Here is a 23,795-nt window from a genome sequence, read left to right as displayed (position 1 = left end):
AAACCACGCCACCTGGAATGACCAGCGGGTGATCTATAAGGGGGGTGAGTTTTCATCCCTGCCAGATGCCTCCGGATCTTGGGCCGTTAACCTATTTCCTTACATCTGAAAAAAACAAGCTCTTAGCCAAACAAAGATTATTTGATATAATTTTCAAGTTAAACTTATGCGATGCTTAACTTAATAAAAAAACATTTTATTTATTTATATATTAAAACATGTAAAGAAAAAGAGAGCATAAAACACCATTAACGAGACAAGTTTATAATATTTTGGTTCGCTAAAAGAATACATGGCATTGCATAACTTTCAACTACTTTCAACCAGACTTAAAGCTCATCAACATCATTACTGCCTGGAATCCTTGTCATGCTTTTCGTTCTTTATCAAACTTGTTCAGGAGCGTTAGTGTGCATTTTGAACTAAAGCTGGTCATGCTTTTCGTTCCCTATCAAGTTGTTCAGTAGATTTAGTGTGCATTTTGAACTAATACGTGTCATACTTTTCGTTCCTCGTCAGTTTGTTTAGAATGGTTTGAACCAAATTTAAGACAGATGCTCCGATGCGCGGGAAGTGAAGGCAGGACTGAGGATGGCTTGTCATGTTGAATTTCAATGTCTGAGTTGACAATATACAGTGAAGAATACATATGCACAGCAATGGCAGGAACAATGCGAGATGCATCTTTACATTTCATTCGTCGATATCATAATTCAATTGCAATCACTGGAATCGGGCGTATACTCTCCTCCTTCAAGTTTCGAACCCTCAACCTTTTACCGTCTAATTCTCGACAGGGGCGGGGAAACCAGCGGTACAATTACAATGTAAGTTTGTACTGTAGCGGTCGGCCATTTTCTGGGCGTCCAGCTGATGACGGCTCAACGAAATCTAGTAAGAATTTCTCAGTATTTAGAATATATCATGTCTTACATTTTGTTCAGTCACTGTGAGATGTTATTCTTCCATAAATTTAGGGCGAATTTATTGCAGTGGCGAGGGATTATATATAGGACGCTTATTTCGGTTAATTCTGGTAATGACAACAACATACAAGCTCACAAGGGCCTTACCATATAATCTTCTATTAAGGTCAAGTCTGTTTTGTCATGTACGGGGGATTATGCCGTGGTATTATTTTTTGGGATGGCATGGATGAACTTGACATTATAGAAATCGCTGCGGTGGATCTGGCCAGTCACGCCTTGATATACGACGAGGTTCTGTATCGCAGAATTGCCCTATATCCGAAAAGAAAAATTGAAAGAAAATTTTAAACCCAAGATATTTCTTTTTGCTTAACACCCAGATGGAAAAGAATGTCTCGAGGAAACTGGGATAAAAACTGAACTGTGAAGTCAGATGTGGAGGCAGACTCCAAAGAACACCGGTGCGAGGGCAAATTCCCAAAAACAAATAAAATTGTAATGATGCCTTTTGAAAGCCACACTTTGTGTTGTGTATCCAATTTACCAATCTATTGGTATTGGACCTTGATAGAGGATTCAGTGTTTTTGAGGTTGTTGGATAGGATAATTCTGTTCAATTTGCTGCTATCGGAGTTTTGTGCTTTATCATATTGTTAGTCATCTATGTCAAATTATGGTTGATAGGACAGCATGACATCTTGGTTGGTTGGACAGTCTTGTTAATTTTTGTTTGGCAGTATAGTCAGTACATAATACATGCCAAATCAAATTGGAAGATGGAGCTGATTCTATAAATGACCCCATAAACTCAAAGGAGGGCATTAGGATTGTTTTGTTACAGGCAATGTTGAGATTGATTTTGGCAATTGGTTCAGTTTGTTAGTGTGCCCAGGGTTTTAGTTAAAAATGGGCATCTATCAAACATAATGTTAGAAGGAAGCCAAAAGTTTAATGGGCTTAAATTCAGTACCTTGAAATAGCAAATGATCACAATTTTTGAGTACGGATTGGTGTTAGAAATGGTCATGGGCAAAGAGAGCCCGATGACAATGAGGAATTAGAAACATTGGCAAGGAAGGTGACCCTGTAGAATGATACCTCTGATTTCAAGAACTGAGTACCTCTAATGCTCATTAAGTTGTCCATGATTGATGAGATGTTGTCTTAAGTGCAGGATGTTGAGGATGCTGATAGAATCTGCATGATATTGTGGGAGCTGGATGAAACATCAGACAAAGGTAGAACATTCATTCCTAAGTACGTCTTATTGTCATTGAATATGGTAGAGGGATATTCACTTCAGGAACATCTATTAAAGCTTAAAGGTATAAGGGATTAGTTAAATGCTATTGGTAGGAAGAGAGACAAGGAGGATTGTGGCTATCATCACTTTGAAGAGCCCCCCCTTCCTACCTTATGAAAATTTTGTTGAAACCCTAAATTTCATGTCAGAAGCTATTGATATTATTTTTCAACAGTTAAGCAATAAGTTATTGCAGAAAGATAGATGGAATAGCCAATTTGGAAGTGGTAGTGGAAGTGGAGTCAGAGACTGCCCTTGTAGCAAAATTTAAGTGCAAGGGAAATGGAAAGTATGGCAAGCAGAAATATGGTAGCCAACCCTTAGGTATGAACCGTTATTGTAAAGAGATTAAGTGTTTTTATTGTGGGAAACCAGGCCATATAAGCAAAGTGTGTAGAAAATGGTTGTGGGATGAGCAACACAACCAAGGGCCTCGAGGCTTAATTGAGAAAGGGTAACAATTCAAAAAATATAGGAATAGTTATATGAATTCATAGCAAGAGAGAAATGGTGCAAATGGTGGCAAGTCTAATTATTTGTATATTGATTTGGGATCTTCTAGACATCTCACTAATGAATAGGATTGTTTCATTGATTTTATAGAAGACAAAACATTCTTTCCAGTGTTTGGTGATGGAGTGTAGCATTTTGTTGAGGAAAAAGGGGACCAAACCGAAATGAAAGGTAAAACATGGCTATTCATCAATGTTTTCTATGTTCTTGGTTTAGAGAGGAATTTGCTTTGATTTAGTTGGATTGGGAAGCATATCCCACTCTTGGACGTCACTTTATGAGGCATAAATCCTTTGTAATAGATAAAAGGAGCAATAAAACTATTGCTATTGGTTTGTAGGAACATTAACTGTTTGGGCTGGTGGATGATGAGGAAGCCAAAGCACATGCTTTGATATCTAATAATGGATGAAATAACAATGCCATTTGGCATTAAAGGTGTGGACATTTGAATTTCCATCATGCCTTGTGGGAAAGCGACATCCATTGGCATTTGATGAAGGGAATGTTGGGAGGTCAAATGTTGTTCTTGAATTGGTGCACACTAATATTTGTGGGTCAATGAGGATTGCTTTTGTCTCTAGTGCTAGGTATTTTCTAGTTGATTGTACATGTTTTTAAAGAAAACTACAGGTATAGTTCCTCAAACAAAAGTAATATGTTTTCATTAAATTAAATTTCTCTAAATGCATGGTTGAAGGGGAATTTGGTTGAAGTGTCGAATTCCTCCAAACAAATAATGGAGGAGAATTTTGCTTTAATGAATTTGCTGAATTATGCATGTCGAGAAATCACTAGGGCAATAATTAAAGTGGATTTCTCTTTACTTTGATAATTGCTTGTGATTATATGTTGGCTTCTTATTACTTTGTTATGTTCTTTTCATCAAACAATTATCAAAACAATAAATCATGAATATCACAAAAAGACAATGAACACAAGACATAGGCTCCAAGCCAAGGCAAAACCCCTCAAAAGGGAAAACCCAATAAATTCTTCTCTTCTTATAAAATCAGATCAAAGTGAGAATTCCATGATCGAAACACCAAGAACAAGACCTCCCACAAGACCCAAGTCAACCATCCATTCAAGCTCTTTCAACAAGCAAAGTCAACTCTAGTCAACACCTTCAAAAACTGGTCAAACTATAGATTTTCGGCTCCTACAACAAAATTGCGGTCCTTGCAACTAGGTCTGCAATTTTTGGCCCCTGCAGCTCTTGCTATTTCGCACGTGTGACAGAAAATAGGGTAGATTTCTTTCTCCTTTGACCCTCACACTCTCTCCTTTGACTTTTTCTCTTCTTCTTGACTTTTTCGTTGGTTTTCTCTCTCTTCTTGGCACATAAATCGAACTTGCTTGAGATGCTTCAAATGAGGACAAGTTGCATTGTATTTATACACGTCTAGGAGGTTGAATGGGTTACTTCTAGAGCCGACTTGTCAAGGTAGGGCCAACTTGGTCTTGTGGGGACAAAATTGACATTTTTGACTCAAATAAAAATATTTTTCCATTTTCTTTTCAAAGTCCAAATGGGACTTGACTCTAGTACAATAATTTGACTTATGACAAATATTCTTTTGACTCAGAAAACCCTAGAAGCATGAAGAACATGCTTGACCTAATTAACAAATTGACTTGAGCATGAAACCCATGCTTGAAAAATAATATTCCTTTTCCTTCTTTTGCTTTTTATATGAAATACATAATGATATAAGTACAATGACATTTATGAAGACCGAACCTAGTTAAATTTTTCAACACTCCCTCTTAACTAGGGAGGTATTCATAATTACACAACAAGGTACAAGGATACTCTCAAATTAAAATATTCTCATAAGAAGAGTCAGATTGATAAGCCATCTTAAGCATCAACATCATGACTAACATTGTCAACATAGCAATATAGCAAGGCGTTGACTAACGAGCTCTATCTCTCCACTAGATTAGAGCACAATGCTGGGAGGCATACACATGGACACCACCATAGCCTCTTAAGGCACATACCCCATCTAGAGGTTCACTAGGTATGTCCTTTTAGGACTATTCTTATCTTGGTTTTCAATCCTCAAAGAATATCAGTCCTCTTCAACCACTCTTATCTTGGATAGTGGATACCTTTTTAAATTCTTAAAGAGTGTTGGTCCACGAGACTTTCTATCGTGGATTCCTAATCCTCAAGGAGTATCGGTCCCAAATGCCTATCCAATCCTCCATTCTGCCTATTAGTGCATTCACTAAGACTTAGGGCTGTTAGTCCTGGTCTAGTGCATGGCACATGGAGAATACGGTGTCCCTCATCACTCCCTCTTAATCACGGAGATAATCTTTGCTCCCTCTCAACTAGGGAGACTAAATCATAAGCTTCATTTTGTCTCGTTCATCAACTACATGTTCTGTCGTGGAGATCTTTTAGGTAGTATTTACAGGGCTCTTTCTATCATCGCATCATACTTGAGCTTTGACCTTCCTGGATGTTATGGAGCTAGACTCTTCTTCAATTTATGAGAGGGTTCTCGAATCTCACCATCAACCTTATTTATCACTTTCCATCAACCATCATTTGTAGTATCTTCGTCATCAAAAGTTTCTTGTCAAACCAATCAATGTAGAGTTTGTAGCTCCTTTTTGTTGAAAAATCTAGGGCATTAGGGTTAGGAGATTTCTCTACGATGATAATTGCTTGTGAATGCTTTTTACTTCTTTAGATTAGGATCTTTTCTTTGCTTAGATTATTATATTGTTCTTCTTCATCAAACAACTATCAAAGCACAAACAATAAAGAGACAAGAGACACAGAATGTAGGCAGTCAGCTAGGGCCAAAACCTCTCCAACTTGAGAGGAAAACCCAAACAAATTCTTCTTCTGATAGAGACTTCAATTGATGAATACCAAGACCAAGACCCTTGACACAACTACCTCTCCAAGACCAAGTCACAATACCCTTCTTCACTACTTCTTCTACTTGCCCAAGTCAACACAAATCAAACTGTCTTCTTGTACGGCTAGTCTTGGCTGCTCTAAAATTTGCGGTTCCTTTCCACAGATCTGCAATCTGTACCTCTGCAATTCCGCACGTGTGAGGAGATGGAGGGAGTTTAGGATGCTTTCTTTTTTCTCCTTGGAAAAATCGTAATTTTCATTAGTAAAGGAAAATTACATGTTGTATATGCAAAGTGCATATGCTGTATGTGAGGCAAAGTGCCTGCTGAAAATAGGAGTATCCAATTTAACAAAAAATAGTGCCTTGCATCCACGCAGGGAGGCACTGTTCTACGAAGATTGTTCAACAAAGAAAAACAAAATAACTCTACATAGAGAGTGTATGTCTGCTAAATATAAATCTGATAATTTAAAAGCATAAAATATTTACATATGCTAGAAAATGTAAAAAAACCAGGCTCTAGCTGAGCCAATTAGTCTGTGATGTCCATAAGCGGTGGATGGTAAAACTGGTAATGAGTACCATCCCTCTGTTCTCGGATCAGCCATGTGCCGAGAGGCCTGACCACGACTTCTTTGGATAATAGATCGGCAGCTGTGTTTCATTCCTTGTAAATATGACGGCATGCAAATGAGTCAAAATGTGTAATGAGTCGGTGTGCCTCATCCAGTATATGTCTCAGAGAATATGCAGAACAATTTGATGTTTTGTTTATCCAGTTACAAACAATTTTTGAGTCACCAAACAATTGTAGATTACTACAATGTTTTTCCAAGGCAAATTGGATGAGGTATTTTGCTGTGATTAGTTCGGCGAAATTGTTTGAGCCTCTCCCCAATCCCATTTGAATATGAAAATGGTGGGATTCAGATAAGTACAGTATGGCACCTCCCCACAGCCAGCTTCCTGTGCTGAACCGTCGAAAAAAGCCCATGGTTGAGAGTAATTTATGGCTTTGGGGACAATGATCCTGGGTGGAGAGGTTTCCTCATCTTCAGGGATGATGTTGTAGTCTGTCAGGATACGAGCTATGATGGAGGGCCAGTGGGGAGCAATATTCTGAAAAATGTATCTATTGCGGGCTATCCAAATTGCCCAGCAGATGAGGAGGGGAAGATTTCTGGCCTTTGTCGGGGCTACATTAGTCCACCATGTAGACCATGCATCCTTAACAGTCAAGCCCTGCCAACTGTTCTGGGAGGGAAAGGTCAATAGGATCGAGCTCCAGAGATCCTTTGCAGCTTGGCAAGCGAGGAAAAGGTGGTCTACATCTTCGTTGCTGTTCTTGCACAAGCAACACCAAAAGGGTCTGTGCTGTGCACGTTTGATGAGGTTATCACTTGTGGGGATCTTATATTTGAGGATTGTCCACATGAGAAGTCGGGTCTTGGGGGGCGCTTTGAGCTTCCACATGTGTTTCCACCAGAGCTCGATAGCTTGAGGTCGATGAGCCTTGGCTAATACAAGATAGCCCTTTTTGGGGGGAGTATTTCCCTGATTTTGCGAGCACCCAGATTATCTCGTCCTCCCCTTTGACAATTCTAATGTGAGATTCTGTTAAGGCCGTAGTGTATTCAGCCCATTGTTGTTCCCAATGCTGTGGTATGTGTAGGATGTGGGCGGATTTCCAAGCTTGTTGAAACAAGGTGGTATGTTCGAAGTCCACAATATGACAGATATGTGTGATGCCTGCAATGCTGAGATGGTTTTTAAGCTCTATAGGCAGCCTGTGAGCGTTCCCGCATCCAATCCAAGGATCTTCACCTATACGCACAGATGTGCCAGATTGAATTCTCCAGGTAAGACCCACTCGGATAATGGTCAGTGATTTCAACACTGCCTTCCATATGACTGATATCCCTGTGCTAATCTGGTGTGGCTGTCATAGCCAGTCCATCAAATTTAGAGGGGCAATGTATTTTGAAACGGCCGCCATACTCCACAAGCTGTTCGTAGTGATTAGTTGCCAACCAAGCTTTGCTGCCAACACTGAGGAGAAGTCCTCCAGCTTCTTTATGCCCCACCCTCCCTATTTCTTTGGTAGGGTAAGCGCCTCCCATTTGACCTAGGCGAAGATTCTCCCTGACTGTTTATCCTTCCTAAGAAACCTGCAACATAGATTTTGTATCTGAGAGAGGATACCTCAGGGTATCCATGCTAAAGTCGTCCAATATACCAGAGTGGCCTCAAGAACTGCTTTTATAAGTGCTAATTTGCCTGCCCTGGATAGGTACTTGTGGTACCAGATGTTGAGCCTCCTTTCCAATTTGGAGATAAGCCATGTCCAATCTGCTATCTTATATCCCTGGGGCTTTAGCCTGTATTCGAGATATCTAAGGCCATCCTCCATTCGCAGAAGGGTAAAAGGGAATCTATGGAGAGCAAATTGTAGTTCATGGGGGGAACATCCAGGAGCTGTAATGGTGGATTTGTTGCAGTTGATAACCATGCCAGTGGCCGTTTGGAATAAAGAGAAGTATTCTTCATTATAGTCAGGTCCCCTATGCCACCATTGAGGAATATCAACACATCATCCACAAATAATAAGTGAGTCAGGATGCATCTGTTAGTGGTTCTGATTCCTTTGAGCCTTCCCCTGTTATGTGCCTCTTTTATAAGTCTACTAAGCTCTTCCATGATGAGTAGAAATAGAAAAGGAGACAAAGGGAATCCCTGTCTGAGGCCTCTTTCTGAATGAAAGAAAGGCGATGCCGCTTCATTTGCAAGGACACTGAAAGATATATTTGTTATACAACACATGATCCATTTAATACTCATATGGGAAACCAAGGTGTGTTAGGATCATTTTGATATACAACCAGCTTACTCTATCAAATGCTTTGGAGAGATCTACCTTTAAGATCATACCTTTCATCTTCTTCAACTGTAGAGAGTGCAGTACTTCTTGTGTAGTTCCGATTGCCTCATGGATCTGACGATCTTGCAAGAAAGCAAATTTCTCAGGAGAAATATGAGGGGATAGGATGGGGTTGAGGCGATTGGCGATGATTTTGGCAATGATTTTATAAATGTAGTTGCATAGGGATATGGGGCGGAAATCATCAAAGGAGGCCGGTTTATCGGATTTGGGAATGAGGGCTATGAAAGTGGTATTGAGAGCTTCATACATCTTGCCATTGAGTCGACAATCTTCAACGACCTTAAGGAGATCTGCTCCAAGAGTCTCAAAAAAATCCAAGTAGAACTCCACCGATCATCCATCTGGCCCTGGGCTTTTGTCGCGCTTGAACCATTTTAATGTGGCCTCAATTTCCCCTAGAGTGACTTCCCTATTCAGTTCCATGGCAGTCTCCTGATCCACAAATCGGGGAAATAGTTGTGCCACTCGAATGACTTCAGCAAGAGTGGCATTTGGAGGAGCCCTGTAGATATGCTTAAAATGGGATGTGGCCATGGTTGCTAGATGCAAAAAGGTGTTGACTATGTTCCCCTACTCATTCATGAGCTGCCATATGGAGTTAATGGCTTTTCGACCATTTGCAAATTTGTGATAAAATTTCATATTATCGTCTCCCTCTAGCAGCCAGATTGCCTTGCTTCGCAATCTCTAAGATTCTTCTCGATCCTTTAGGATTTTGCATCTCTTAGATAATAAGGATGTGAGCTTTTCCTTTTGTTCATTCGAGGTGTAGACCCCCCCTTGATCATTTTCGAAAGCAACAATCTCTGCTTCGGTATCCCTTAGGGTTTGTTCATCCTGCACTCTCTTTTTGTGCGCCCAGATTTTAGAGAGTCTCTTCAACTCTTTTAGGTTATGTGCAAAGCCTTCTGCTATATGCCCTCCAGCAGCAGGGGGGTGGGACTTCCAGAAATCATTAACCATGCGAGCATAAGATGCATCCTTTAGCCAGGAAGAGTTGAATTTGAAAGCGCCTTTAGGCTTATTGAAACCCCCTCTTATTTCAAGGTATATCGACAAATGGTCTGAGATACCTCCTGATCCCACCCATTGTCGATAGTTATAACCCATGTTCAGAAGGCGCTCCTTGATAAGGAAGCGGTCAAGTCTTCTGGCGAGACTGTCATCACCAACCCTGTTGTTCCTCCAGGTGGGCTGCAATTTTGCTGATGGGATGTCCATAAGGCTGTGGTTTTCCAGGATGTTCTCAAAGTATGCTGTTAGAGGATCAATCTGGGCGTGATGTCCCCATGATTCAGAGAGGCCGATGGAGAAATTTAAATCCCCTCCAAGGATTAAGTAATCCTTTTGCAAGATATCAGAACTTAGTAAATGGTCCCAGAAGTCTGCATGGTGATGGCACGACCCATACACATTTATCAGTCTAATCTCAATGCCCAGATCAGATGAGAAAATATCCGCCCCAATATGCCCAATGCCTCCCCAACTGTTACAAAGATTGATGGTTCGAGAGTTATAACCCAGGGCAATGCCTCCCGAGCATCCATTTGCATCAAGAGCTAGAAAGGACTAGCCTGGGAGCATAGATTCAAGCAGGTGGGTGATGACTTCAGCTGAGCCCAAGGTTTCTTGAAGGAAAATGACATCGACTAATTCAGAGTTGAGCAACCTGCGAAGAGCTAGTTTTTTATCAGGTCTAGCTAACCCACGACAGTTAAAAGAGAACAACTTTATGGAGGGGGGTCGTCCAGGGTGTTCAGAGCTCTAAGTACCCTGTCGATGGTGTTTTGTTTCCCAGATGCTATCTCCTCTCCGGCCTGCAGCTTTGCTTTGGAAAGGGAGGAAGGATGTCCTCGGGGTGGCTTTGGGGGAATGGGAGGAGTATCCAGGCCGATACCAATAGTGTCAGGGGCCTATTCGCACCCGGGATCGAAGCGGGTATCTGGGGGATAGGGGCCCATGATCAGAGGCAGAGGATATGAGAGGGGCTTCCTCCGGGAAGGAAGGTGGAGTGCAAGAGAATGTGGGTGAGGGGGGGTGGAGGGGGCATGCCAGGGAAATGGGGGGCTGAGAGATGAAGGCTGAGACTTGATTAATTACAGTAGAAAAAGCTATGCTTTCAGAAGGAGAAGAGATATTAATAGAGCAGGGAATAGAAGTGTTCATACCTGAAGATAACGCAGCCCCGGTAACCGCCCTTGCCCTGGTTAGAGGAGGAGAGGGAGGCCGATATGGTGCCTTGCCACGCTTCTTCGGAGCCTCCTTGGCTGGTGCTTCCTCTGCTGCTTCAGGGTCGTTATGGGTCGCTGCGGCTTCAGGAGGGGGTTGCTCCCCATGTGCTTGAGAGTCTTTGGTAGGTATAGCCTTGTCGAATTCCCCTGCTCTTGTTTTATTGTTGAGGGGGCAGTCCCGAAAGAGATGACCCACCTTATGGCACCTCTTGCACCGAAAAGGCACCCCTTCGTAGTCAAGAATTTGCTACTGAGAGAAATTCCTCCATTGGAGGGTAATGTGTTCCTGTAAGCCCTCCCTGGTATCTAAGTGAACCAGAATCCTCGCGTATGCCATTATGCCAGTGGAGAGGAATGATTTGTCATGTTCTAGATATGTGCCCAAAGAGTTCCCAATGCGTCGAAAGATGTCTTCGGACCAAAATTGCAGGGGTAGTCCTGGTAGACGGACCCATAGAGGGCCAACCCCGAGTTGCTCCCTCTTTGGATCGAAAAGGGGGTTCCATCGGCGCAAGAGGACGGGGGCCTGTTCAATGTGCCAAACCGATGACAAGACCCAATTTGTATGCTCGGCTCTAGCGAACCGCAACGCAAACCATCCCCTGACGAAAGTTTGGACGAAAGGTAGCTCGGCCAGGTGTTGTCCCCAAACTTTTGCCGTCCATTGCTTCAGTCGAGCCGCAATGTAATTTCGTCCCCGAACCCTACCAACCAGGACTCTGTCTGCTGTGTCCATAGTGTCTCCCCACTGAATATCCTCTCCCAAGCAGATGATGATGTCCTGTGCCTTGGATTTTACACACCTCTGTTTTTTGCTTGGTCTGTGCCCTGCATCAGTGGAGTCTCGCTGAGTTCCGTTCGGAGGGTTTGATTGAGGGTTTGCAAGGTTTATACCCGACCTAGAGGGGAAGGCGCTTGAAATAGGAGGGATGTCAGTGACATTGCTAGATGGGGGGGGCCGATATATTCGCCGCATGAGGAAACCCTAGCTTTGTGGCTAAGGGTTTGCTGGAGGGAGCAATCGAAGGATTGTGAGAATCGACAGATGGAGGGAAAGATGGGTAGCTCGAGGAGCAGACGGCTAGGTTAGGGCCTATGGAATGGGCCACAAAATGTAGGGTGGACGGCGATGTGGGCGGGGTAGCAAAAGCCAGCCAGGAGGGGGTGGCCTTTGGGGCGGTAACGATCGAGCATGAGGGCCCCGAGATTGAGGGCAATGTTGCGATGGTGTCGGTCAATTCGTTGCAGTAAGGGAGCAGGCCTGCCATGTTTGCATGGGGGTTGTCCAAATGGAGGCTCCGTCTAGTGGGTCTTCCGAATAGTCCACAAAGTCCATGTCCATAACTACTCCGAAAGACCCGCGTCAGCTGCCACTGTAAAAGAGTGAAGGCCCGTCGATGTTGAGATAGAGTGCAATTAAGGGAGGTCGGTATGAGAATGACGAAATTACGGAGGGGGTAAAAAGCGAAACTGCAATGGGGAGACGACGGATGGAGAACGACATCATACGGTTTCAGTGAGGAACAAAACGGATCGACTAGTAAGGGAGGTGTATTGTAGACCTTCTTGATGACCTTTTCAAGGATTGATTTGATATCACTATAGAAACCCTAGTTTCTGCCACACATGCTAGGAAATGCTGATTATGGTAGTGTAGAAACCCTAGTTTCTACCACAGATTTGTCTTCTCCCTTGGACTGCGGCTAGGGCATCCTTCTCCTAGATTTCTCTTCCACTAAAACCCAGAACAAGTGGAGAGAAATCAAGAGTGAAGTGTGTGTAGAAATGACTATCAAGTCACCTCTTTTTATACTAAAACATGGAGCACATGTGTGGGTTATTTGGTCGCTGGCCGACCTTGACGAATTGTCTTATAACACAAATAAATTCATAACTCCATGAATACTTATCGGAATTGGATGATCTTTAGATCAATCCTACACCTCTCATTGAGAGGGATCCAAGAAAAATATCAGCTGCCATAAATAAGATGACCCACTAGGAGTTTGGCCCTAATTGCCAATTTTAACATCCAAGCATTAGAAAAATAATTTTATTTTCTTCTTTACATCAATTACATAAAATCATAATTACACGTCATTATGAAGACTGAACCTAGTTACACTTTTCAACACTTTTCTTCAACTAGGAAAATGAAGTTCTACTGAATCCATTATGACCAACCAACTTATCTCGTGTCTGCTACCTTTTCTGTCCCTTGTAGTGTACATATTTATGCTATATATTCTTCTAAGCCATTAGCAGTGTTGTCCAATCCACGTGTTCTTTGAATCGAGTTAGATCAAACAATTGTATATTCAACTGCTATCTCTCTAGCCCATACTTCTTTAATTTGTTCTTCCAGGTAGCCTAGTCATATCTCAAACAAAAATATCAATATCAGAGTTACCAAATCATGATGGCCTTTCTTGTCAAGATGCCAATTTCTATTGCTTGTTCCTTCTCATGTCAATATTCCTCTACAAGGTTTGTCTTTATATAATACTAGGGTTCTTCATGCTGCTTGTCAGTCAATGCTTCAATATTGTATCTAACAGAGTCTTCATAACTCCCTCTGAAATTGTCATTCCTATCTTACGTTCTTCAAGAGACCATATCATGCTTATCTATCATGCTTCTTGTATATCGAGTAACCATATGGAAGAGTTCTTATCCCATCCAATTCTCAACCAAGAAACAACATGGTCATGCTTCTAAGTATATTTCAGCGTCCAACTCTTACTGCAAAACTTTATGAAGACTTGAATCTACCATCTAATGAAGAGCTTCTTTTATAAAGATATGCATACCTCTTCCTTTCATACAACCATTTGGTTGACTTCCTTCTTGAATGAATTGCTTCTTTCCTTGAAAATAATGTCTATGATGAGACTCCTTTCTTAAGATGAGAGGTGCCTCAATTATACCTTCATGCTGTAACTTGACTATCTTCTAGCTTCTTCAATGCTTGCTTTCTTCTAGTGGAATGTACTTTTGTCATGTCACAATAGTTCTTCATATGATGAAGAACCTTCTTCTAACAATTATTGTCATGGATCTTGGTGATCCCTTCCTTCTAAATGACTGCTTCTATAACATGATGCCAAGTAGTAGCTGCATGAACTGTGAAGTGCTAGATGGTCCAAATCCTTCTATCCTTGTTATGCTAGATGATTGCTTCCAATAAGATTCCTTCCAATGTTATATGCTTCTTTCCATGATGCCATAAATTGCAAAATCCAAGCTTCTTCTACAAAAGTAACTGTACAAGCTACTCTAACTGCCATCTTTTAATAAAAAGGAAAACAAACTTCTAATAAACCTGGTAGAGTGGAGATCTTCAATAGTAGAGATCTTTATGATCTTCATTCTTCGGCTTCTTTTCTGGTTCTTCATTTTCTTCGGTGATGTGAGCTTCACTCCTTTCCTTCCTCTTATTGTTTTTCTTGTTTTGAGAATCCTTAGGACAATCTCTTTTAAAGTGTCCATATTCATTGCATCCAAAGCATTGTACTTTGGACATATCTTGTCTTCCATGTGGTTGATTGTTGTTGTTTCTATTATGCCTTTGACGAGGTTCAAACCTTCCAAACTCTCCATTCTTCTTCTTTGATCTAGCAATAAAAGCTTGAGACCTTTCATTGGGTTCAGTGTCATCTTTGGCCTTCAATCTTGTTTCTTCTATAACACATAAAGACCACAACTCATTAAAGCTTGGAGTGTCCTTTCTAGAATATATGCTTGACACAAAACTGCTCCATTCTGAAGGTAAAACATTGAGTATACAAGTAGTCAATTCAGAATATGAAACAACTTCTCCAAGTCCTTGTAGTTGATCCTTCAATTGTGAAACCTTCATAAGATATAAGACCAAGTCTTCATTTTTTGATAACCTTGTCTGGTATAGATATTTTCTGACCTAAGGTACTGACCAAATATAGTTTTACCAACTTTTCATAGATTGCTTTAGATGTACCCAAATCTACAATAAATGGAATAAGATGATCCTTGATGGATTCAATGAGAATCCTTTGAGTCCTAATTTCTCCTTTAATTTACTTGGCCCATTCCCGAGTCTTATCCTTCTCTGTTTTTGTAACTTTGCCAAGAACATGGCCCATGACTTCATTCTCTATAAGCACCAAATCTATTATTTTCTTCCATGCTTGAAAGTTTGATGACCCATACTCATCGAGCTTGTTGTCGCCTTTACATAATGAAGTCATTTGATTTGAAGATTGAGACATATAGAATATGTTAATTTTAGATAACAATGGTACGTTCTATGCTTAAGAGCAATTTACTTCAATTTTTCTTATTAGACCAATATCAATTTCCAGATTAGCAATCACATTAACATGACAGTAAATGCAGATAAAACATAAATAAAAAGCAGAAGACAAGCCAAGACAAGAGGACACAATATTTGGCGGATGCCAGGAACAAACCCTAATGTTGGGAAAGCCTTAGACCAATTCTTCTTATTATTCTTCAAAAGTTTAGCAGAGAGAGGGAGTACAATATACAAAATTCACTTGCCCAATCACAGTCAAATCTATCCAGTCAAACTGCAGTCAATAGGATGCCCTAACCAGAAAGTCAACACTGGTCAACTTAGCGGAATTACACCTCCAAATCCGCTCAGTCAAACCCAGTCAATTCGTGTTAAAATTGGCAACTAGGGCTAAACTCCATGTGTGTCATCTTATTTATGGCATCTGATATTTTTCTTGGATCCCTCTCATCGAGAGGTGTAGGATTGATATAAAGATCATTCGATTCCGATAAGTATTCATAGAGTTATGAATTTATTTGTGTTATAAGACAATTCGTCAAGGTCGGCCAGCAACCAAATAAACTCCACATGTGTTCAACGTTTTAGTATAAAAGGAGATGACCTGAGAGTCATTTCACAGACACACTTCTATCTTGATTTCTCTCCACTTGTCTTGGGTTTTAGTGGAAGAGAAATCAAGATAGAAAGAGGTTGCCCTAGCCGCAGTCTAGAAGAAGAAATACGATGCCCTAATCTAGAGGATGCAACCATGAAGAGAAGCCCTAATGCTATCAAGGAGCCCTAAACCTATACGTGGGTCCCTACCAAAACGCAGACTTAAAGGCTGCCCTAATGCAGACCTAAAGGCTGCCCTAACACAGACCTAAAGGCAGCCCTAATGAAGCTATCCTAAGGCAGCTCAAGAAAAAGGAGGACGCTGATGTGAAGGGTCTGTTTTGGGCAAGAAAACATTTGTAATAAGGATGCGCTACTATAGGAGGTAGGCGCAGGCCTAGAGGCAAATGTGGGCAAGATTTATGGTGTTTCTCTTCACTGTTTTGGGTCGGAGTTTGAGCAGGTGACAAGGCCAAAGAGCAACATTGAATCTGGACTGTTTGGTGCGGATTAGGGTGAACTTCTTCCTGAAATTGAAGGCCGCAAATCCCTATTGTAATTACAGTGGGACGCAGGACTGTTTGGATGAGTTGTGGAGGGTCGTAAGACCATACTCCTACAACAGTTACATGGCACAGGCAACGTAGGACAATAGCTTCTCAAGGGAGGTAAGCCACACTCTTTTCAAGGACTGTTGCAGAGTTTAGAGGTGGTTGTTAGGGTACTGTTGATGCCCTAACCAGAGTTGCAGAACTACAACAGTGCACCAGCATTCAAGTATAAGTATGAGGATAATTTGATGATGAGATTGTTGCTAGAAGGATCAGTGTATGTATGACAACAGCAAGCGTAGACAACATGTCAAGTATGGAAGCCATAGGACAGCACAACAAGCATGGACAACATGGGAAGCAGCAAACATGTACAGCATGGGAAGCAGCAAACATGTACAACATGGCAAGCATGGCAAGCTGTGATGGCACAACAACAAAACAATGGGACAACAAGCAAACATGGAATGACTATGTCACTAACAGTGAGACAACAATATGCCACATACGAAAGCAATGGCTAGCATGGCGCAACAATGGGACATGGGACAATAGTGCAACAGTATGATGTGTACAACATGGTCATGAGGTCCAACATTGTGATGATGGGTGCAACACGGTGAGGTGCAACATGATGACGGGATGCAACACAGTGATAGGTGAAGGAGTCACCTTGGAGAATCAGTTGAAGCAGCATGTCTTCAACTGATCTCATGTATCATCTTCTTAGAGATGATCTATGCTCTTAATTAGATAAGTCAAAGTGTTGACTTTTGTTGTAAATGTACTATCTCTCTCTCTTTCTGTTGAACTATTGAAGAACATATAAGAAGAATTGATCAAGGGTTTCCCCACATTGGGGTTTGTCACTGGCTAGCGCCACATCTTGTTTCCTCTTGTCTTGGATTGTCTTCAACGATTTATGTTTATGTTCTATCTGCAGTTTACTTAGTTGCTGATGTGATTGCTAATCTGGCAAAGATATTGACCTATTGTAAAAATTGAAATAAATTGCTCTAAGCATAGAACATACCAAAAATTAAGATGGTATCAGAGCTGAGGTGAAGACAAAGCCCAAGCAAGAGTGAAGGAGAAATCACCGAAGACAGTTGGGAAAGGACAAAAGGAACAATGGATTCCTCATCCCTCTTCAAATTCACCAACGGTGAAGTCGAAGCAGAGAATATTATCAGAATGGCGCAGCGGAAGTTTTTGATGGCCTTCAAATCACTTCAATGGGAAGTCCGGATCCAAGGGTAGAAGCAAAGGCAGATGCCTTGTTCGTAATAAGTTTGGCCATTATGCGAAGGAGTGTCAGAATGGTAGGGACACATCACTTGATGATGATAACAATCATTCTAGGGACATCTTCAGTGATCGGAGGAATGACAGGTAATGCAGGTCCTCAAGAAAATAGCCGACTCTTCAAAGAAAGTAAGGAACTCCATGTATGAAGAATCAAGTGTTGTTTCTAATAAGATAGAGAAGTGTTTTCTTATATTGGCCTTCTCCTTCAGACTCTTTGGGAATCTGGCTTATTGATTGTAGTGCTTCAAGGCACTTCATCGGATAGGAGGGTGCTCTCTCTAATTTAGTAGAGATGGAAACAATCGTGGGATTATACTTGGAGCCGATGCCACCTATCCTAGAAAGGGTGTAGGGAATGTTACCCCTCAATTGAATGAGGGTAACTTGATTCATTTACAAGAAACTCTTTTGTGTACCTGATCGCAAGAAGAACCTGGTGAGCATTTTGGAAATGGAAGTCAAAGGTTTCAGGGTGGCATTCATTGATGGAAAGGTACGTATTTGAAAATGAAATTTTTCACAAATGCTTTTGAGTTCAGGGTTGTATCAAAGTTGCAGGAGGTCCATTGAGGACCATGTCAGTTGTCACATCTCATCTATAGCACCGAAGGTCTACTTATCATGGGACCCTACCCGATGTGAGTTAGATGATGACAAAAATGCCTGAATTCAAAAAGAGCATGAAGGTACATGTCTGAGATGTACCGAAGGAAAATCTTACAAGGGGACCATTCCCCTCATGTAGCACGTCCACAAGTTTGGAACAACCTGAGGGGTTTGAGATTCATGATCGGGGATCTCATGTATGCAGGTGGAAGAAAGGCCTCTATGGCTTGAAGCAAAACACCCCGGGCATAGTATGAGAGGATTGATAGCTGTTTGATGAAGCTGAGACTCGCTAGGAGTGAAGCTGATGCGAACCATTGCTCGAAGGTTGTGGATGATAGACCTCTCATATCGGCACCTTTTGAGGATGACCTATTTCTGTTAGGTGCAGACCCTCTCATTTGCAGAAGCAAGAGGGAGTTGGATTCCGGATTTGGAATGGTGAACAACAAGCTCGTGACTACCTCAATGGAGATTAACTTTCAGAAGTTATGTGGTAGGGATATCGAAACTGATTCGGGAAATGCCTCTGATTTTCACAAACTCATACTAGCATTGATGTTCTTGGTGAACTCCCGTCCGGATATATGTTTTATAGTTAGCATGATGAGCTCATATATGGTTGAGCCTCACTGGTTTGGTGCCAAGAATCATTTGAGATATCTCTAGGGAACAATCTCTCATGGATTGAGGTGCACTGCCGGAAATGTGAAGCTGCATGATTATTCGAACGCTGACTGGGCAGGCAATGTGGAGGATTGCAAGAGCACTTCTGAGTGCTGGTTCTCTTTGGATTCTGCTTTGTTATCCTGGATGAGTAGGAAGCAGAAGTCAGTTGCCATAAGCACCGTTGAGATCGAATACATAGCTATGAGTATAACCTCTTGTGACGCTGCCTCGTTGTGGAAGCTCTTCAGCAAGCTGTTTGTACACATGATGGATACCACCGTGATCTTCTGTCTCGGCCAGGAGGGGGTTCGATTGTTGAGGAATCCAATATTGCTCCAACATATAGACATCAGATACTACCTTATCTAGGATATGGTACATCGATGAGTGAGGATGCTCCATCGCATTGAGACTGATGTACAGGTCACAATCATTCTATCAAAGCCCTGGGTAAAGGTCAAATTTGTGACTTTCCTGAACAACTTGGAGTTGTTAAGAGACCTTCTTATAAGGGTCCTGCATAATGCATGCATTAAGCTTTGGGAGCTCCGGGGGGCTTGGGCTACTGCTTGGAGCAACAAGCGACCATAGGGCGACTCACCCTCCCCTAATGGTGCGCTGTGTACAGGGTGAATGGCTCAGCCTTCCCTTGTGATACCCCGAGGCGACTTAGGGATAGGATGAATGGTTCTCCTGTTGAGGCATCCTACCCAAGCAGTCTGGGACTCATGGGAAGTACCTCTCATCAGGGCAATGAGTAAGGAAATGGGGTTAGGGACCATAGTAGTACTATCAATGGACACGTCATTGTATCTACGGTACTCCCTATGCTAGGATGATCTCCATTGATCTGGGATCAGTAAGAGTGCTATGACACACTCTCTTCCTATGGAACTGAGTTCGGGTCAGTAGAGAATGGTATGAGACATTCTCGATCAATTCTTCTTCTTCATGGTTCAGCATAGTAGAGGAGTGTAGCGCACTGATGGCATAGATAGTACAGTCAGGCAGATGGATCAACGGATGGAGTTCTCCCTAGATGAGAGGGATTGTTAAAATTGGAAACTAGGGCCAAACTCCATGTGGGTCATCTTATTTATGGCAGCTGATATTTTTCTTGGATCCCTCTCATCGAGAGGTGTAGGATTGATCTAAAGATCATCCTATTCCGATAAGTATTCAGGGAGTTATGAATTTATTTGTGTTATAAGACAATTCACCAAGGTCGGCCAGCAACCAAATAAACTCCAAATGTGCTCAACGTTTTAGTACAAAAGGAGATGACTTGAGAGTCATTTCACAGACACACTTCTATCTTGATTTCTCTCCACTTGTCTTAGGTTTTAGTGGAAGAGAAATCTAGGAGTGGAAGTCCTAGACGTTGGAGGAAAAGAGGCTGCCCTAGCTGCAGTCTAGAAGAAGAAATATGTTGCTGTAATCTAGAGCTATGTCACATGGTTCGAGTTCGAATTCAAGTTCGACAACGATTAAGTTCAATACGAATTCGGATTTTCCTATCAGGTTTGAATGAGGTTCGGCATTAGGTTCGACTATACATATTTTTCAATATATATATATTTATATATATATCTATATATGACAAAATAATAGAAAATTCAAAATCGATCCATAAACACATGAATACAAATTCTTATTAGTAAACATACATGAATAATGTAATCATTCTAACATCTAGTTAAATGTAAACATACACAATAGTAGTTTGCAAAAAGAAATGACATAATTTTCAGTCTTCAAAATTTAAATGAATGTCAAATACTAGTAATCTTTTAAAAAATCACATAATCAAAACATGATCAAAATTTAAACATACACATCATTGTAGGACATCTTCAAATTTCAAAATTTTAAATATCATCAAAGTCATCAACACATGGAATTCCATCATTTGGCTCATCTAGTGAGTCATCATCAATGCTAATATAATAAGGAAGTCATAAAGACCATTGCCAAATAGTTATAATCCATAAAATTGTTCTAAGAAATTAAAAAAACATAGATAATCTATACTTATGGCCTACTAGTATGATAAAAAAGCTCTCAATCATCATGTGCATATGGCATAGTAAAGGCACTAGAATGGTGATCATCAAAATCATCAATAGATGGAATTCCAACATTTGGATCATCTAGTGAGTCACTATCAGTGCTAATATCATCTTCTTCTGGCTCTAGATCAGCATCAAACCATGGCTCGGAGGAACTAGATGCATCTTTGGCCACACTACTCAAGGCCAACTTCAAATTACTGCGAACATAAACAAGGTCATCCAACCTTGTAGACAATAATTTGTTTTTTTTCTTGGACTGGATATGGCTAAAGCTACTCCAGTTCCTTTCACAAGCAGAGGCACTTGATCCCTGGCTCAAAATACGAACTGAAAAACGTTGCAATTTAGGAGTCTCTGATCCACAAAACTGCCACCATCTCCCTGGAGGAATATTGGGCCTATCTTGTACTGCACTAGACCTTGCAAATATTCCCTCTTCCAACCTGTATGCTCGGAGCTCCTCTCTAATTCTCCTACATTCTTCTGGATCAGGGACCAACCGTTCAACTGCATCATAAAGGCCATTCATGACTTCTGCATCATTTGTTCTTTCTATCCCAAAGAGTCCAGGATCCAAATAACAAGCTGCTGCATGTAAAGGACTATGCAACATCTTCCATCTTTCATCAGTCATCTCCCATATTGCAATGTACTCATTTTCCTCATTATTAAAAGATTTTGCAATGGCTTCTTTAGCACGATCCATACCCTCATAAACAAAACCCATGGAAGGGGTATCACTATCAACCATGCGAAGCATATCAACAATTGGTTCACATACTTTTAAGACCTTCTGAGCATTGTCCCAAAAAGCATTCCCTAAAATCACCTGTTCCAACTCCTTTCCTTTAGCTTCCTTTGAAAGATGAGACTTTTCCCACTCATTGTTGCAAAAAACACCTCTTATACTCCCTTTTTCTTCAACTAGCCTTTTGATAGTAATATAATATGTGGCAAACCTGGTGTCACAAGGCCTGAGCAACTCTCTAGATGCATTATTCCTGTACAAGCTCAATGTGAGTTGATGGTTAAATATGAAGTGAGAAATTTGTTTCCCCCTTTGAACTTGTCGCGCAGATTGACACGACAACGCTCAAACCGGGGGCTGTCACTCTTATCCCCGATCCCTCCGTTTAAGCCTGTCTCCCGCGGCTAAGGGGGGTAGTCCCTATGAGATGATGAGACCAACTGCCGACCAGTTGGTTGGGAGACACGAGACACGATAAGAAAAGTACTAGATGGATTTAGAAATTAAAAGACCAGTGCCTTAAGAGATTGTTATTTAAACGATTACTTGTTAGATGATATGGAAACATAAACCGTGAACAACAATCATTTGTCATCACAATGCTCTTAGAATGATCAAAACGATATCTAGCAACTGAGAATTTTAAAGAGATGAATGCTTTAAACCACCACGAGAATCATAAACCATTGACCAGATATCATATTTCGTATCTCGACTTGAAAATTTAGATCTCAGCATGAAAGATAAAACATGATAATTCCCGAAAATAACTGGATCTGACAAGAAAATTTCCACAATATTTTAAATTTTTTTTTTCTTTTTTTTTTTTTTTAAATATTAAAACTAAAAATCTAAACTAAGAAAATTTAAAACTATATTAAAAAAAATAAAATAAAACCTAACTAAAACAAATTAAAAATCCTAACAGAACAAAATTGAATTTTAACCAAGCCTAATTTTTATTTATTTATTTATTTATTTATTTTTGAAATTATTTAAAATCTAATCCTAAACTAAAATAATAAATAATAAATATTAAATCAAAAACTTAAATGATTAAAATCTAACCCCAAAAAAAAAAAAAACCTTAACGCATTTCCCTTTTTTTTATTTTTATGTATATATTTTTTAAAGTTTAAAAAATCTAAACAAAAAAAACTATAAAAATCTAAACTAAAGTCTAAAGCCTAAATTTATTTATTTATTTATTTTTTATTATAATTGAATCCTTTTTATTTTTATTTTTATTTTTTCATGTTATAAAAATTTAAAAGAGAAACGAATTAAAATGAAACGCTACCAAAATTTTAAACCTAACTTAAAACTAAAATCGAAATTCTAAAATAATTAAAATCTAATTATATCATAACAAAAAAAACCTAAATCTAAAAATACATACGCATACACTCTGAAACACAGAATTACGACTATTTGCAAGCGGAGCAGATTCTCAGGAGTGACGGCGGAGGTGAATTGCTGCAGCGGATTTGGACGGCGGTGAGAGCAGTGATAATACGCAGAAGAATACGCCCAAACTCACCGCATTCAACCCAGGAAAATACGCCCTAACTCACGTATATACCCGCAAGAGAAAAGAGCTCCTGCTACGATTTCCAGCGGCCGGATTTTTCCTCGACGTCGGACTCATGTGCAACAGAGGTTCAAAGTTAAAATCGTGAACCGGTTTCAAACATAAACGAAAGAAAAAAAAAAATATTAACGCATGCAAGAAAACGACAACACAGTTGATGGCAAGGAATAATATACGGATCAACTCAGATTTCAACTGGCGAGAAATGATGCGTCTTTTACCTGATATACAGTGATACACAGTCGACGGCAAAAATATATAAATCGATTTTACCTGGAGACGAAATCGTTTAATGAAAATACCTGGCCCGATGACGGATAACCAACCATGTGCAAGAGTGAACACGATTTTCCTTCTCAATGGCGGATGACTGTGGATTGAGAGCCGGCGGATCTCTGTATGTTTTTGGAGAGCGATAAGACTATTTGCCAATGCTGAATGCATTCGAAACACAACCCTCAGATTCACGTTGCGTAAAAAATATGGTCCCTTCCCCGATTCTGAGAGCTGCAACGATTTTGATTTGCAGACGCGATTTCTTTTTACTGCGTTGTGTA

General features: G+C 40.6%; 1 protein-coding gene across 1 annotated transcript in view; it reads left to right on the top strand.

Moving 5' to 3' along the window:
• Window positions 1-321: 321 nt before the first annotated feature.
• LOC149166576 (uncharacterized) overlaps window positions 322-23,795 on the top strand; it is a 407,323-nt gene continuing 383,849 nt past the window's right edge. The window contains exon 1 of the mRNA XM_089431366.1: window positions 322-894. Within this exon, the coding sequence (XP_089287492.1) occupies window positions 615-894 (280 nt within the window). The 5' untranslated portion in view covers window positions 322-614. The remainder of the gene's footprint in view (window positions 895-23,795) is intronic.

Source organism: Pinus tabuliformis, chromosome 5_1 (assembly GCF_031772625.1).
Source record: "Pinus tabuliformis cultivar Carrire ecotype Pingquan chromosome 5_1, CPIR1, whole genome shotgun sequence".
In the NCBI taxonomy this organism is placed as follows: domain Eukaryota; kingdom Viridiplantae; phylum Streptophyta; class Pinopsida; order Pinales; family Pinaceae; genus Pinus; species Pinus tabuliformis.
Note: the sequence above shows the minus strand (reverse complement) of the source record. Positions and strands in the feature narration are given on the sequence as shown.